At 38.7% G+C, this 17,191-nt stretch overlaps 1 protein-coding gene across 4 annotated transcripts in view; it reads left to right on the plus strand.

The window, feature by feature from the left end:
• The window catches only part of LOC140211123 (acylamino-acid-releasing enzyme-like), an 83,690-nt gene that overhangs the window by 24,057 nt on the left and 42,442 nt on the right, over nucleotides 1-17,191 (plus strand). For 3 of the 4 annotated variants that reach the window (XM_072280616.1, XM_072280617.1, XM_072280619.1), the window contains 9 exons: nucleotides 1,372-1,462; nucleotides 4,230-4,305; nucleotides 5,294-5,457; nucleotides 6,985-7,122; nucleotides 9,609-9,700; nucleotides 10,744-10,784; nucleotides 11,304-11,425; nucleotides 13,485-13,545; nucleotides 15,061-15,158. In XM_072280616.1, the coding sequence (XP_072136717.1) occupies nucleotides 1,372-1,462; nucleotides 4,230-4,305; nucleotides 5,294-5,457; nucleotides 6,985-7,122; nucleotides 9,609-9,700; nucleotides 10,744-10,784; nucleotides 11,304-11,425; nucleotides 13,485-13,545; nucleotides 15,061-15,158 (883 nt within the window). The remainder of the gene's footprint in view (nucleotides 1-1,371; nucleotides 1,463-4,229; nucleotides 4,306-5,293; nucleotides 5,458-6,984; nucleotides 7,123-9,608; nucleotides 9,701-10,743; nucleotides 10,785-11,303; nucleotides 11,426-13,484; nucleotides 13,546-15,060; nucleotides 15,159-17,191) is intronic. The other variant, XM_072280618.1, reaches the window with a different exon arrangement.

Raw genomic sequence — 17,191 nt, forward strand, 5'->3', positions numbered from 1 at the left:
TCTGTGAGAATGGGGGAATAAAATATGAGAATAGGGGAATAGTAAGGTGTTTGATAAGGTTTCCCATGGTAGGTTCATTCATAAAGTCAGAAGGAATGAGATCCAGGGAAACTTGAGTGTGTAGATTGAGAATTGGCTTGCCCATTGAAGGCAGAATGTGGTTGTAGATGGAGTGTATTCTGCCTAGAGTTGGAGACGAGTGGTGTTCCATAGAGATCATTTCTGGGACTCCTGCCCTTTGTAATTTTTTTATAAATGACTTGAATGAGGAAGTGAAATGATGGGTTATTAAGTTTTCAAATGTCACAAAGGATGGTGGAGTTTAGATAGTATAGAGGTTTGCCATAGGTTACGACATGACACTGACAGAATACAGAGCAGGGCTGAGAAGTCACAGATGGAGTTCAACCCAGAAAACTGAAATGATTCACTTTTGAAGCCAGAATACAGAGTTAGTGGCAAGGTTCTCAGGAGCGTGGAGGAAGAGTGGGGTCTTGGCACGATGACCACTCAGTGCGACTGAAAGGAAAGGTCAGATCCATTAAAGTTGTCACTCAAGTTGAAGGGGTTGCTAAGAAAGCACACGGTGTGTTGACCTTCATTAGTCGGAGTATTGAGTTTAAGAGCTGCAAGGTAATGTTGCAGCTCTATAAACTGGTTAGACCACACTTGCAATATTGTGTTCAATTGTGGGGTTGCCTCATTATCGGAAAGATGTGGAAGCTTTAGAGAGGGTGCAGAGGAGATTTACCAGGATTTTGCCTGGATTAGAGGGCTTAACGTATGAAGATAGGTTGAGCGAGCTTGCGCTTTTCTCTTTAGAACAAAGGAGGATGCGAGGTGACTTGATTGAGGTGCACAAGATGACAAGAGGCATTGATTGTGAACAGCCAGAGACTTTTTTTCAGGACAGAAACGGCTAATATAAGGAAGCATAATTTTAAGGTGATTGGAGAAAAGTGTAGGGGGAATGTAAGTTTTTTTTAACACAGAGAGTGGTGGGTGAGAGGAATGAGCTGCTAGGGGTGATGGTAGAAGCAAATACATTAGCAGCATTTAAGAAACTCTTGGATAAGGACACGGATGACAGAAAAATAGAAGGCTATGTAGGAGGGAAGGATTAGATCAATCTTAGAATAAATTAAAAGGTTGCCTCAGTATTGTGGGCTGAAGAGCTTGCATTGCATTGTAATGTTCTGTGCTCAAAATGTACCCATTTTCATGAAGGGGTTTGCCAAATAAGTTGCATTACTTGAAATATTACCTATTAGTGAATTTTGAATATATACTGCAAGACAATGAACTTCTAGTGTTTTGCACAATGAGCTTCCAAATATTGGGTTTAACATCGACCTGAACTTTGACCCACAGGTTACTGAGTAGAGATTCACCTTCTGACACTTTGAAAGCTGTCATCAGGGAGCATACTAATAGAAAGCAGGAAAAGCAGCAATATCTGGAGGTAACTATGTTTTTGGGTGACAAAGGTGTGGGGTGGGGAAATGATCACTGTAATAAATTTATTATAAAATGATTACTACAAAATAATTAGTAATATTAAATCAAATGTATAATGGTGCAAGATGTAGCAAAAATGTTCAAAGTTCATTAAAAATCTAATCTGAGGATAATAAATCAAATTTTTTAAAATCTCCCTATATAACTAAAGTTCTTCATTCCTGGAAAAAAGTTCTAGTTGACCTCTTCTGCAGCGTCTAAGTCATCACATTTTCCCCAAAGAGTGAAATGCAGAACTGGACAAAATACTCCAATTGTACTTAAACCAATATTTCATAACAATTCACCATGGCATATGGGTGGCTTATAATACAAAGAAGGAGCTGGACTGAGGTGAATTGTGCATGACTTGAATTTCATGTTGTTTAGGAAAACCTCTGGAGAAGTTTTCCTCAAAATCATGGGCAAGTAAAATCTGCAATGTAGTCGAAGACACAGATTTAGTGAAAACAGTTTCTCTTGCTGTACGTTTTTCTGTATTCCCATCTGGTTTGATTGTCCGAAATTGTGGGTTTAATCCCTGGATCAACTTTTACTAACATTTATGTTGTTTCTATTAAATTGGTTGATTTCACCTGGCGCATTATTATTTGATCTCAATCCAGCCAACTAGTGTTCAATATCTCTTACTAAAAAATGCCCAAATGTATGTAATCAATGTTATAGATTAATTCCTTATTTTAAGCATCATTCAGGAGTCTGAGAGGCAAGACTTAATGCCAACATGCTTCAAACTGCTGAGAAACCCGTATCACTTCTTTCATTTTGTCTAATATACACCCCATATTGTCGTAGCTCATTTAAAGAAGGGTCATCTTGGGAGGTTTCACTGAACTGCTGGTGCTCCTGTAATTGAAAGCATCATAAGTCATTGCCTTATGAACATAAAGAGGCAAAGTCCGTTGCATAGAATTTACAGCATGGAAAGAAGTAAGAGGCCTATGCCATCATTTATGTTCCACTGATTTAAATGTAAGTGTTTAAATTTACTTCATTCTTACTTCATATAATGCTTGGATTAGAGATTTGCACCATGCATAAAGTGAATCTAAAAATTGTATAAAGAAAAACTAATTGAATACAACACACTTTAAAATATTAGTTCAGTCCACATTGACCTTGGCTTTTAACAAGAAATCTAAATTCTGCTGACTGTGCGAAGTGATATGTGTTTATCCAGGGAAACATTCAGATCTGTGTGCTACGCAAGCGACAATAACTGATATGGGCTTCTTGGCTTTAAGACTGTCAGCTTTAAGCCTTTTGTTTCAGACACTCCAGTGATAAAAGAGTAACAGTGAAGCTGCTAGACTGATCTAGAAGATGCTCAGTTTGAATGTTCTGCCATAAGTAGAATTCCAGCTAGGCAATAAGTCTTGAAGTACGCAGAATTATCTGCTGAAGAATACCTGTTACATGTATAGTGAATGTAGGCAACTGATCCTGACAATTGTAAAGGATCTATACGCAGTGGCCCCTTTATTAGGGGTGTTTCCCTAATAATTCAAAAAGAGAGCAAAAATAGTGAGCTAGTGTTCATGGATTCATTGACCATACAGAAATCTAATTGTACAGGGGAAAAAGCTGTTCCTAAAATGTTGACTATGTGTCTTAAGGTTCATGTGCCACCTCCATGATGGCATGATGGTAGTAATGTGAAAAGGTTATGTCATGGATGATGGTTGTCCTAGATAGTGGATGCTGACCTCTCTTTGCCTTTTGAAGATGTCCTTAATGGAGGGGAAATTAGTGCATAGAGTAGAGGTGGCTGAATTTACAACCCTCAGCTGCTCTGCATAGGTGAGGCCCTCTGGGACTGGGGAAAAAAAACACACTAGGAACGCGCAAAGGAAAATTTGATAGACTGTCTACTTGGCCTATCAAGTTCAAAGTAAATTTATTATCAAAGTACATACACTCAGTACCTCCTGTATCTTATAAAGTGGACACCGAGTGTCGAATACGTTGTTACTAGAAAGTAATTTGGAGAATGCAATAGAAAATTGATTTTTTTTAGTGTGTGTTTTCTTTCCCAGAATAAAGCATGCATGACAGCTACTACTTACATCTTGTTAATTCTGGGCCTGAGTCACTTTTGCACTTTTAATCTAATTTAAGTGCTGTATAGTGTGTTACCAGTACCTGTGCCATGTTTCTTTTATAGCATTGCAAAGGCCCTTGAGTTGCATGATTCTGAGAACAACAGTCTGTAGATTTTGTTATCAAAGTGTTGGTCTAGGATACTTGGAAGGCAAGTAAATCACCTATATTAAGCCTTCAACTTTATATCCATCTATATCCATTTCCTTCACAACATTTCACTCCTTGAGTTAAAAAGTAATTGGTTCAGTTATATTTTATAGAGCACTACACCATAATTCTTGATGATCTTGCATTGCAACATTCAGTGAATTCTACACTGCTGTGATATAAATAGAATAATGAACTGCAGCCTCATATTTTTTCCCTTTGAGTTGGATGTTACAGGTTGTATAGCAAATAGTACTGTTAGGAAGAAAGGGGAAGTTCTTGTGTTGTATGCAGACTTTATCCCTCAACTGATAATACAAAATAGATTATCTAGTTACTTTTAGTGATACAAATATTATTACAAGTAGAGTATAGAATTACTTCACCTTGTGCAGTGGATGTTAGCTATCAGTTTTATGAGTGATTTAACTTAACTGTGGATTGCTTTTTCCAACAATTAGATATGGAGCAAAACCTCCAAGGAGAAGAGCATAAACCTGACTGCGCTTGACAAGCATGGCAAAGTGTATGAAGATGGTACTAAACAGTTTGTAGCAAATCCCACATCTCAATTGTCTAGTCTGGATCAGTTTAGTTGTTTTATGATTGCTAATTATAGTATATGTAACCCTCAAGTTCTGCAGGCTGCATAAGTCTAGGGAAGACAATCTCTGGCCCTGCCGAACGGGTGAGATTGAGATGCGAGTCCACCCCAAAAACCCCCTGTCCCCCGTTTGTGTGGATGCTGCATGCTTTGTTACCCTGTTGTAAATCAGTACCATGAAATAACAGACAGTGCAGCACATACAATTAAACGATTTAGCTTTATAATTCTTAATTTGACGACAGGGTTAGTGAAGAAAAAGCAAAATAAGAAAAGGGCCCATTTTAATGAAACAGTTGAATGTGCGCGAGTTGGAGCTCACAGTTTCCCCTTCGCCAATCCTCCTTTGTTCCCCCCCCAGCCTTCGTAGGGTCATGGCTCCACTCCGGCGTCTTCCCTCTTCATCTCACGCCAAACAAAAAACCTAGATCACCCTGGTGTCAGGCACACAGCACGAAAACACCCTCCGTCATTGAATGGCTCACATTCCAAAGCACCTGTTATCTCTAACCATAACCCAGACACTGCTTCTACAGAAAGACTATTACATTAGCAGTGAAACCTTTCCCAGGGTATTACATATAGATTATTGAATTTTTTTTTGTTTCATGTATTCTGAAATATTTTATTTGTGTAACTAATCAATGCAATCAAATGTAGGTACATTACATAAGAAATTCTACCATATACAGTATTACAAATTATTATATTGATAATTTTTAGTGATGTTTCCAACAATTGTTATTAGACATTTTTGAGGCATGTTTAATACAGTTATTTTTTCAATTGTCTGGAACTCACAACTTTAAAAATGTTTAATTAAAATGATTTTTTAAAAATATGGATTGTAAATCTGATGTGCTCAAACTTCTGTTACAAGAATGAATCAATACTTGTCTTTCCCTTTGCTCTCTCCATCAGACCAGTTTGGCTGCCTAGAATGGTCTCACTCTGAGACTTGCATTTTGTACATCGCTGAAAGGAAAAGACCCAAAGTTGAATCCTTCTTCCAGTCTAAACTAGAGTTCAGTGTAAATGAGGATGTTGAAGATAACACAGCAAAAAATGGCCCAAAATCTGAGAAAGTACAGTATTATTATTTGTTCATAAAAATACACCACTTTTTTGTATTTACTAGACTGTCACTGAAAAGCCCCAAGAGATAAGTGAAAGCTTTGTTACCTGAAGAGCTTCATTCTCTTATTCAACAACTGCATGAAGCTCCTTCAGCTTTCTATTTAATTATTAGAAATACACTTAAACTGTCAGTATGAATAATAGGATAGTTTTTGTTTAGTAATATCTTAGTATCTAGCAAGAAATTACAGAAAATTTACTTACATTCAGCACATGAGAGATGAGAGGGTGTGAGCTAAAGTATTGGATACATGTTGAAATAAATTGTTCTAATGTTAGAATGTGTTAAATGTGCATCCTTTATTGAAATTCTAAATCATGGCAGTTTTCAGTTGCAGATATTTAAAAATCACACTTCTCTTTGAAATGGCAAACACTGCTTGAATATACTAGAGACCACAGAGAGCAAAACAGAATTAAGGAATTAGTTCAAAGATCCATCATTTGATGTAAACTTTGTGTCTTTTTCTCCTGCCTGACTTCCTCAGTGTTTCAAGCATTTTCTGTTCTTATTTCAGATTTTCAGCATCTGCCATTTTATTTTTTGTTTTGATCTTACACTTTCAGAGACCTGACAATTGTTTGTTAAATGGCCACACAACATGGATTGCCAACTTTGAAAGGGTTGTACCAATGTCATTCAACACACTGCAGCAAATATGTGTACTTGCTAAATCAATAGAGAGAATACCATCACCAGGGAATGTGCCTCATAATTCTCCAGGAGAAATATATTGGGAGTTATAGAAAGAATAGATCTGTGGTAGGAAAGACTCCTCCAAACCTGACATTGTGAGTTATTGAATAGTGGCAGATGCACTCAAATGAATGAGATATAAACAGAAAATGATGATAACACTTATTATTAGGTCAGGCAACATCTATGGAAAGAATAACAGAATTAATGTTTCAAAGCAATGACCTTTACCTCAGGTGCTGCTCGACCTGATGAGTGTTTACACCATTTGCTGTTCTAAGTTCAGTTTTCTAATATCTGCAGGTTTTTTAAATTTGTAGTTTACTGTTGAAGTTGATGTGTGTACCTTCAGAGTTTTCCACAGTAGACTGCAGACATTGTGAAATGTAATAGAGCAAACTTTACAATAAACACATGGCCCTGATATAGGGAGTGATGAATAATTGTAGCTGATAACAGTATGGCAGAACAATATTTTCCAGTAGATCCACTTGGGATTTAGTACATGGCAAAACACAAAACAGCAAGACAAGGACTGCCACAAGCACCATTAAAATGTTATCAATGTTATCATTACACTTAACTGGGAGCTTCTGGTTGAATATCTGATACCGTGCTAATCATGACAGAATGTGATGCAGCCTCCATTTTGTCATAAGTTAATTTCATTGGACCCTGTAAAATATAAGAGAGCATCCCAATCTGCGTACATATTAAAACTTATATATGCCATATTTTCAAATTAACTATTTTCTTGTACTACATTTTTCCCCTGCAGGGTAGTCAGTTTGAATATTGGGAAGACTGGGGTGAAGGCTTGGCAAACAAGAGTACTCCAGTCCTCTGTGTCCTAAATATCAGGAGTGAAAACATCTCAGTACGGAATGAGGTGCCTAAACATATTTCTCCTGGAGAGGTTGGTATAATTCTTCAATTATTCACATTTCCCTTTTTATAATTGTGTTCCTGGTGCTAACATCACAAAACAGACTTTGTTGGAAAAATATTGGAAAGATATTTTTGATATTATTTCAACGGTTTTGAATACAGACTTACAACCTCATCCAATTACCGCTATTTTTGGATTACCAATGACAGACTCAAATCATTTAACCTCTTCAGCACGCCGGATGACTGCATTTCTTACTTTAATGGCTAGAAGATCCATTTTGCTGAATTGGAAAGAGATTAACCCTCCTACTGTAGTTCACTGGTTTTCACAAACTATGTTGTGTTTGAATTTGGAAAAAATTAGAAGTGTGGTTTATGACCCTTCCATTAAATTTGAAAAAACTTGGAGGCCATTTATTCAGCATTTTCATATGATGTAATTTGACCATTTCCAAACTTATTTTACTTCTCTGTACTGTTGGTTGAGAGGAACGGAGTCATTGACACTAAGGTTTTCTTCTCTTCCATTTTTACGTTGTTAGAATTGCCCAAGTCTTTTTAGTTTAGTTGACTAATTCTGTTAATTTAGTTTTTTTTGGGGGTAGGGTTTGTTTTTTTTTCTATTTTTTTTCTTTTTCATTACTTTTTTCCAGTTTTTTTTTGTCCTGTATTATTCATTGTTATCCTACTCGATTGGGAGTTTTGTCAATTTATACTATTTGGTTTTATAATTACTCATTTTAAGTATAACAATGTATTTCCAACAATTTGTATTATTGCTATGTTATGTTTATATTTTATGAAACTAATAAAAAGATTGAAAAAGAAAGAAAGAAAAAAAAGAACAAAATAGACTTAGGGTGGCAGAACATTATGGCCTCAAATGTACATTTATAAGGTATGGTTTCAGATATTTTCTGATTTTGGCCAAATAGACACCAGGACTCCAAAGTGGAAGTTCTGAATCACCCAATCGGCAATATTAAAATGGAAGTCATTGGTGACCCAGAATTTGTCTTAGTACACTGCAATTCTAGCTGTATTTCAGCAATATTGATGTATGTTTACATCTTTCCCTCTCATTAAATGACAAGAGGGATTGAAAGAGAAAGTAATATAATGGAATTAAAATAACATGCTTATTTTCTGAAATATTCTCTATATTTTTTTCTTGTTGATGGAAATGGCATAATATTGTGCTGTGCATGTCCAGGAGCAATGCCAAATATTGCCTTTGAACCAGATGGTTTGCTGCTCAATAATCTTGCAATTGTACAATAAATGCTAAATACTGCACAACTTGAATTCATTTGTTTATTTGTTATTTAGAATGTGGTCAGTCAAAGTTTAATGTCTAGTCATCCCTGTGGTGGCATTTTCTGTTATCAGAATGATACATGTTCCAGCGATATAAATTGTATCTGTAGCTAGCAGTGTCTCGGGGGCACAGTCTTTGTGTTTCTTGTGCTTGTTTTATCTATAGTTTTCGAGTAATGAAGCCAGCCTTTGTTACCCATTTCTTGTAGGCATTCAGTGTCTGGAATTTGTCTAGTAGACCTGTGGGCTTCAGCCTGCCTGTGAGCAGACAACATATTTCTTTAATTACAGAAGAAAATAGCAAGGAGGGATAAGTGGGAGGTACAGTGATGGAAAGGTACTGGTTAGGGTTGTGACTCACACGCTTTCCTCACATTATAATTCCATAATGCACATAAACAGAATGATTTTCCCTTACAGTATATTCATCATGGACTAACTGAAATTGTCAGCAGTATTAATCATATTGATTATTATTAACCTTAATCATATCAAAAGTTTTTGTGTCAAAATGGTTTCAAATCAAAACCTGATTTATAGGTTCTTGAAAGATTTTGCATTCATATAAAGGCTTGAATAGAAAATTGAGTTAAAAAATCACCTATGATATTTGTTTTATGTTTGAATGAAGTTTTGCATCTGAATCACAAATTTTTCCCAAAGTAGAAGCATAATTCTACCACGCCCAAACTATGTATTTGTTCAAAGTAGACTAGAAGGACTAGATGCTGAAAAATAGCTTTGAAATAGCTTTGCTGTTAAACCTGTTTAGTTTTTATAGTCAGAGGAGATTAACAGTATATGAATTAATTTCTCTTCCAAAGAGCTAGGCTCCTACATTTAGTACAAGTGTACAGGACTTCTGGAAACTGTCATCAAAATTTAACTATCTTTGTAGCTATTAGTAATAAACAAAGGGATTCTGCAGATGCTGCAAATCCACAGCAACACACTCAAAATGCTTGAGGAGCTCAGCAGGTCAGACAGCATCTTTGGAAATGAATAAATAGTCGCCGTTTCAGGCTGAGGCCATTCATCAAGACCTAATGAAGGGTCTCGACCCGAAACGTTGACTGTTCATTCATTTTGTAGCTACTAAGCTTATTTTCAAATTCTAGGTTTCCATATTGATCTATCTCTGTGGCAAAATATTTGGGAGTCTTAGGTAAGCCTACCTGATCCTATGTATTTCAGGCAATATGGGCTCCTAAGGATGCTGGAATTATCTTTGTTGGCCATTGTCACGTGCCTTGGCGATTGGGTCTCAAATACTGCACCAATCGGAAGTAAGTAACTGAGTATTGATCTTGATTTGAGTATTTATGTTGGTTTAGTATTGTGACATATATTGAGATACAGTGAAAATATTTTGTTTTTTGTGCCATTTAGATGAATGATTCCATGTATACTTCTACTGAGGTAGTAAAAACAGGATGCAGAACATAGTGTGGCATTTACAGAGCAATTGCTGTGCAGGTAGACAAGTAAAGAAAAGTAAAGGTTGATTGAAAGATCAGTATTTCATCATTGAGAGCATTAGAGCATCATTCAACAATCTGATAGCTTTGTAATCGAAGCTGTACTTCAGTCTAATGGTTCGTGCTATCAGGCCTTTGTAGTTTTTGCCTGAGGGGAGAGGGGTGAAGAGAGAATAACAGGGATAGGAGGGGTTCTTAATTATGTTAGCTGCGGGAAGAGTAAACAAAATCAGTGAAGGGAAGGTTGGTTTGTCTGATGGACTGGGTTGCATTCACAAAAGCATTTGCCTTACCAAGCTATATGATGCATCGGGATAGGATGTTTTCTATGGTGCATCTATAAAAATTGATAAGAATAATATTACTAATGTAACACACTTAAAAAAAGAACCTTGACAGGTGCTTTGATATTTTGGAGGCAGGATGCCCTATAGCATCTACTGTTAATGAAGTGCGTTTATAGTACAATTACAATTGTAAAGTATGTAGGAGCCAATTTGCACATAATTTTGCATCCACAAGGATAACTTGCATTTTTCGAAATAATGGCATGAGACTGTATGCATACTGTATACCTGAAAGAATAGATTCATTCTCTGTTAAATGATCCATCGAAAGGACTGCACCATTAATAAACAGCAAATTCTTAATATCTCACAATAATATTTGCTATCATTTTCATGCTGCTTAAGTTGGATTCCATTTTGGATAATTTAATTTAAAAATTTTGAGATGCGACCACAAGGATGCAATGTACTAGACTTGCACAGGGCTCTGAATTAGATTTTTATTGATTGTATCATTGGATTTGCCATTTTCTCTTGTTTCCTGTGGTTTTGTTTCTACTGCAGATCAGCTCTGTACTGTGTGGACCTAGCAAGGAATGAATGCTGTAAGTGATTTTTCACTGGTTCACATTTTATATACAGGTAACCACAACGCACTTTTCAATTTTTATACAATTACCTGATTAAAAAGGAGGATGTCAGACTCCATTAGCCACAGTCCCATGTACCCAGTCATCCCATTTTAACATTTTTCTAGGCATGTGTTAGTCTCCATTAATTTACATAGAAGCACTGATCAGACCCTGTTTATCCAAGATACCACCTTGTTTAAGTACAACTCACATCTATGTACTTATATATTAACTTGAGTTACAATTTTGATGGTCAGCAGTCTGACTACTTCAAGATATGTGTAAATTTCCATGAAGTTCACTCCCAGGAATGGGTTATTCTGATTTTACTCATATGTTGGAACATTCTTTGCACTTCCTTGTGTAAAGTGACCTTGCACCTCCACAATTATCTAAAGACATTTATTCCTGACAAATACGTTCTTTTTGATACTGTGTTCTCATTTTGTTTACTAAAGTATTGTGAAATTGATATTCTGTAACATTTCACAGTGCAGATTTCTTCTGGAATAAATTCTGTACATTCTCCACGCCTTAGTCCTGACCAGCACCATCTTATTTATCTGGAAGGTGGCAACGTTAAGACTCATCATCAGTGCTACAGCCTGTCCTTGGTTAGTAATTTCCCCAATCTATTTAATTTCCTCTTAGAACTTTGTGAATGGAAGTTGCGAATGAGGAAAGGTTTTAGGTATGTTTTTCAAATGTCAGTTACAAAGTGAACATTTAGCATTACTGCTTCAAGTAGTGGGACTTTGCAAACATGGCATACTACATATTTTCAGCAACCGTGCATTTTTTTACAGATCAATTCAGCCATCATCGTTAAAATATTCAATGCTTCCAGTGCCTTACTATTTTCCTTTCACATTGGCTTTGTGATAATGATAATTTTTTTAAATAATACATCTTAAGATATGTAGTCTGCAAGGTACAAGAATGTTCCAGACCTTTCATTGAAAGAAATAAAATTAATTCTTGATTCAAGTAAAAAATATTTGAGAGGCTTGACCAAGAAGAAGTGCAAAGAAGTACCATGGTAACTGTTGACCACATGCTTGCAAGGTTTCCTCTCTCCCTGCCGTTCCCCCATTGCATCCAATTGAATTTAATGGGAAGGTCTCTACATTGGATCCAGCAAACTTCAGATTTGCTGACCAACTCCCTGGTGCTTTGCAGGTACGTAGTTTGAGAACCAATTTATGACGAGCTGAAAAATTCATCTTTGTGCAATTTTAAGTACATTTACTACTCTGAGTCATTTTTGCTTGGTATGAGTCCCAATTGTCACATTTATCTTTGAGATTGAACATGATCTGGATTTCAAAGTTCAAAGTAAGTTTATTATCAAAGTACATACAGTATATGTCACCATATACAACCGTGAGATTCTCTTTCTTGCAGGCATTCACTGTAAATGCAAGAGAAACACAATATGATCAATGAAAGACCATACCCAACAGCACAGACAACAACCAACTTCCAAAATAAAGCAAACTATGTAAATACAAAAAGAAAGAGAAAAAACAAGAAATAATAATAATAAAGAAAAAGAAATAAGAAATACATATGCAATAAATATCGAGAAAATGAGATGAAGAGTCCTTGAAAGTGAGTCCAGTTCAGTGATGGGGACAAGTGAACTTGAGTGCTGTTATCCCTTCTGATTCAAGAGCCTGATTACTGAGGGATAATAATAACTCTTCCTGAATCTGGTAGTGTGGGCCCTGAAGCTCCTGTACCACCTTCCTGATGGCAGCAATGAGAAGAGAGCATAGCCTTTATGTTGGGTTGTCCTTGATGATGGATATTGCTTTCCTGCGGCAACGCAGCTTGCTGATGTGATCAATGGTGGGGAGGGCTTTACCTGTGATGGACTAGGCCATGCCCACTACAGTTTGTGGGCTTTTCCATATAAGAGCATTGGTGTTTCCATTCCAGGCTATTATACGACCTGTCAATATACTCTCCACCTCACATATATAGAAGTTTGTCAAAGTATCAGATGACATGCTGAATCTTTGCAAACTTCTAAGAAAGTAGAGGTGCTGCTGTGCTTTCTTAGTAATGGCACTTATGTGCTTTACCCAGGACAGATCCTCTGAAATGATAACACTGAGGAATTTAAAGTTGCTGACCCTCTCCACTCCTGATCCGCCGATAAGGACTATTTCACGGACCTCTGGTTTCCTCCTCTTGAAGTCAATATTCATTTCCTTGGTCTTGCTGACACTCAGTGAGAGGTTGTTGTTGTGGCACCACTTATCCAGATTTTTAATCTTCCTCTTGTATGCTGATTCATCACCATCTTTGATTTAGCCAATGACTGTGGCGTCATCAAACTTAAATATGACATTGGAGTTGTGCTTAGCCTCACGGTCAGAGGCATAAAGTGAGTAGAACAGGGGGCGAAGCACACAGCCTGTTCTGAGGGAGTTCGTTTTTTTCAGTAGAGAAGATCCTGAACACACTCATAAAAGCTTTATAAGCTTTTCTAACTGATTTACTTTCTCCTTTGGAAGTTAGAGGTGACTTCCTGAACTAACAGACTTTAGTACAACCAGCCAAGTGATGTTCTTGTAGCCCTGAGTGAAGAGGGGTTTTAGAGTAAGTCGACTGTGATTAGTGGTAGCTTCTTCTATTTACCATAACGGATCTTATATTTTCTTTCAGTATAACTTGGATAGAAAAGTGACATCAACTGTGGTAAAGATTGTGGATTATCCAACAATAGGTTGGTGATTGATTGTTTTGCTAAATAAAGCAATTTTTCTTCTTGCCTGAAACTTGTGTCTTTTGCTGGGATACAACAAATCTTTGTTCCACATACTAACTGGCACATTTGGGTCTGGGAAGTGATTATCAACAGTCTGTTTTGTGATCTTAATAACACATACCAGTTGAGCATGCTGAACAATAGCAACAGAAAGCATGGCATATTTGTTTCCTTTCCCAATGCTGGGTTCAACAGAATAACATTGATAATCTTAACAAATGACAGTGACAGTTATTTATTGACTAAGTATTATGCCACATATTCATTCTGCACATTTTACCTTCCATCACTTTACTGGCTGCATGATAGAATGAGAAGCACGTTGTCATTCAGTTGTCACAATCGATCTTTATAGATTAACTTACTATAAACCGTGAATTGACAGAAGGAAAACAGCAAAGGTGGACAGCTTTACCAGCCAATGATCCAAGAATGGCATGCTGCATTTAACAAATATTTCTATATTGTATTTCAACAAATTATTTTCTGAAGTAACTAAGTTTAAATAGATATAACTTTAAGAACTTGTCTTTGACTGCAACAAGTATCTAAACTGATTTGGGTTAGAGCCAAAGTTTTTTCTTTACGAGCGATTTTCTACTGTCTATTTATTCCTTGCAACCCTTGTTAAGTCACGTTTATTTGAATTTTGATAACATGGTTTCACTAATTAGAAAAAACATAACCAGGTACGGTTAGCCTTCATTTTGAGAGATGGTGAAAGTGGAAAAATAATAATTTTGAACTTTGAAGGCAGGTGGGGATACATAATAGGAGAAGGCAGGAAAGCTGATGATATTAAAGAAAGGGAACATCAGAATCAGTCTGAATTGAATTATATGGTTAAATAGTCAAATAGGAAAAAAAAGTGAAAATTTAATAAATAAATTAGACTTTATTACATTTTAAATGGTTCCCCTTTTTGTCTTGCATTTCTACATAACTAAATATGATAGAAAAAAATGGAGGATGCAATTAATACATCCTTCCCATAAAGGCTTTGAAGGACACATTTTTTTCATCTTCTTAAACAGCAGGTTATTGCAGTGTTTGTCCACATCCCATTCCTTAGAATATTCTAAGAAAGTTGTCAGAAGTCATGCAGTTGCTGTTGTATGATTAGTCAAAAGAGCATGCCCAAGTGTCACTTTGATGTTAACTCATGGCGTTCTTTCTCTTTTTCCTCTCTTCCCCCCCATCCCCCTCCTCCCTCCCTCCCTACCCCCCATTACCCCCTCCCCCTTTCCCCCTTCCCCCTCCATGTGAAAAAGAAAGTCACCCTCAGAGAAAATATATTTTGCATACTGCAAATAGCATTGCATGTTCTAAACCAAATCATAGAAAGCCAATCAATATATCTGCTGTGCAAACAAAATGTTTGTTCGCTGAACACTGGGAATGGTTGAACATTAATCAGAGCATGAGAAGCCTTTTTGTGTGTGTTATCTCATGATGGCCAATGATGTATTTCAGATGGATTTACTGGCATTTACTCTTCATCACTGGCACGAAAATGTTGGGCAGCTGATAGCCAACGGGTCCTCATTGATACACCGCAGAGAAGCAGGAAGGTAAAAGTACAATCAGTATATGGACATGGACTTGAACAGGGAGCAGAATTACATTGAATGTAGATCTAGGAGTTCCTAAAATAACCTACCAGAGAAAGGACCTACTTAGTATCAGCAGAATAGAAAGCTTCAGGTACATCTTCCTGAAGATGTATCTCTGCAAAGATTAGCATCTGCAGAAGAGAATAGTGAAATATTCAGCTAAGGTAAATGCAATAGTTGTGCAGTATTGTGGGCACATTGAATTAATTAGCTTGTGGCTAGTGAATCGGCTCCAGCAGTCGCGGGCGAGTCTGCAGTCAGCGGCAACCGAGAGGGCTCTGAGTACGGGGCAGACCTCGGCCCGGAAGCCGATGTCACTTCCACCCGGCAAAGAGCGGGGGAGGCTGGGAGCGGGCACTTAAGCGCGCGCGGATTGAAACAGTATACAGTTCAACCAGACCCTGCTCGACTCAGTGTGTTGCTTTCACTCGTTGCATATCAACGTGACTATATTTGTGACCCCGACAGTCCAACAGCATTTGGACTCAGCATGAACAACTCGGCTCTGCAGAATGCAGTTTCCCTTAAACTGCCAACCTTCTGGACCACTCAACCCCTGGTCTGGTTCAAGCAAACAGAGGCCCAGTTCCAGTTCAGGCAAATTGTCTCAGACGCCACCAGGTATTATTACGTGGTGGGCGCCCTCAACCAGGAGACAACAGGCCGCGTTATCGACTTTCTGCATCAGCCCCCGGCAAGAGACAGGTAGGAGGCACTCAAGGCCCTGTTAATCCACACGTTTGGCCTCTCCTGCCGCGAACAGGCCATACGGTTACTGCATATGGACGGCCTGGGCAACCGCGCACCATCAGCCCTGATGAGCGACATGCTAGCACTGGCAGATGGCCATAAGTCTTGCCTGCTTTTTGAACAGATCTTGGAGCAAATGTCAGAAGACATCCGCCTCCTGCTAACAGATGAAGACCTCAGAGACCCGCGCAGGGTGGCTGCCTACGTGGATGTGCTTTGGCGCGCTAAACAAACCAGCGGAACCACCATTGGAATTAGTGCTGCGGCACGGCCGAAAGTCCAGCCCTCCCACACCCCAGCAGCGAAGCACGTAACACCCACACCAAGGGACTGCACCACTTCTGAGTCTTGGTGTTCTTATCATCTAAGGTGGGGTTCCGCAGCCCGCCGCTGCCGACCGCCATGCTCGTTCCAGGGAAACGCCAGGACCAGCCGTCGCTGATGGCCACAGCGGCTGGTCACCATGATAGCCTCCTCTACTTTGGGGACAAGCACTCCGGGCGTAGATTCCTGGTGGACACGGGGGCGGAAATGTGTCCTACCCCCCTCGAGCCACGATACCCGAACTAGAAGAACAGGACCAGAACTTACGGCAGCCAACAGCAGCACCACCTGCACCTATGGCACAAGAAACATCCCCTTGCAGTTCAGTTCCAGCCGCGTTACATGGACATTTACGCTGGCCGCAGTGTCACAGCCATTGCTGGGTGCAGACTTCCTCAACGCGCACTGCCTGCTTGTGGATTTGAAGGGATGATGATTGGTCGATGCGAAGACGTTCCAGACTTTCTCCCTTGGTGAGGCCAGGTTACCGGCCCCGCACCTGGACTCCGTCACTCATTCCGACAACGAGTTCGCCAGAGTGTTATCAGAGTTCCCATCTATCATCACGCTGCAGTTTTCCTCAACAAACCCCAAGCATGGCGTGATGCACCACATTCCCACACAGGGACCTCCCCTTCATGCCCGGGCCCGCAGGCTACCGCCCAACAAGCTCCGCCTCGAGAAGGAGGAATTCTAGAAGATGGAGGAGATGGGGATTGTGCGGCGTTCCGACAGCCCGTGGGCCTCCCCACTCCACATGGTGCCGAAGTCTGCGGGATGGTGGAGACTGTGCGGCGACTATAGGAGGCTGAATAACACCACCATGTCCAATCGCTATCCGGTACCACACATCCAGGACTTTATGGCCAATCTGCACGGGGTGCGCATCTTTTCAAAGATTGACCTGGTCCGAGGGT

The sequence above is a fragment of the Mobula birostris genome, chromosome 16 (assembly GCF_030028105.1).
Source record: "Mobula birostris isolate sMobBir1 chromosome 16, sMobBir1.hap1, whole genome shotgun sequence".
Classification (NCBI taxonomy): domain Eukaryota; kingdom Metazoa; phylum Chordata; class Chondrichthyes; order Myliobatiformes; family Myliobatidae; genus Mobula; species Mobula birostris.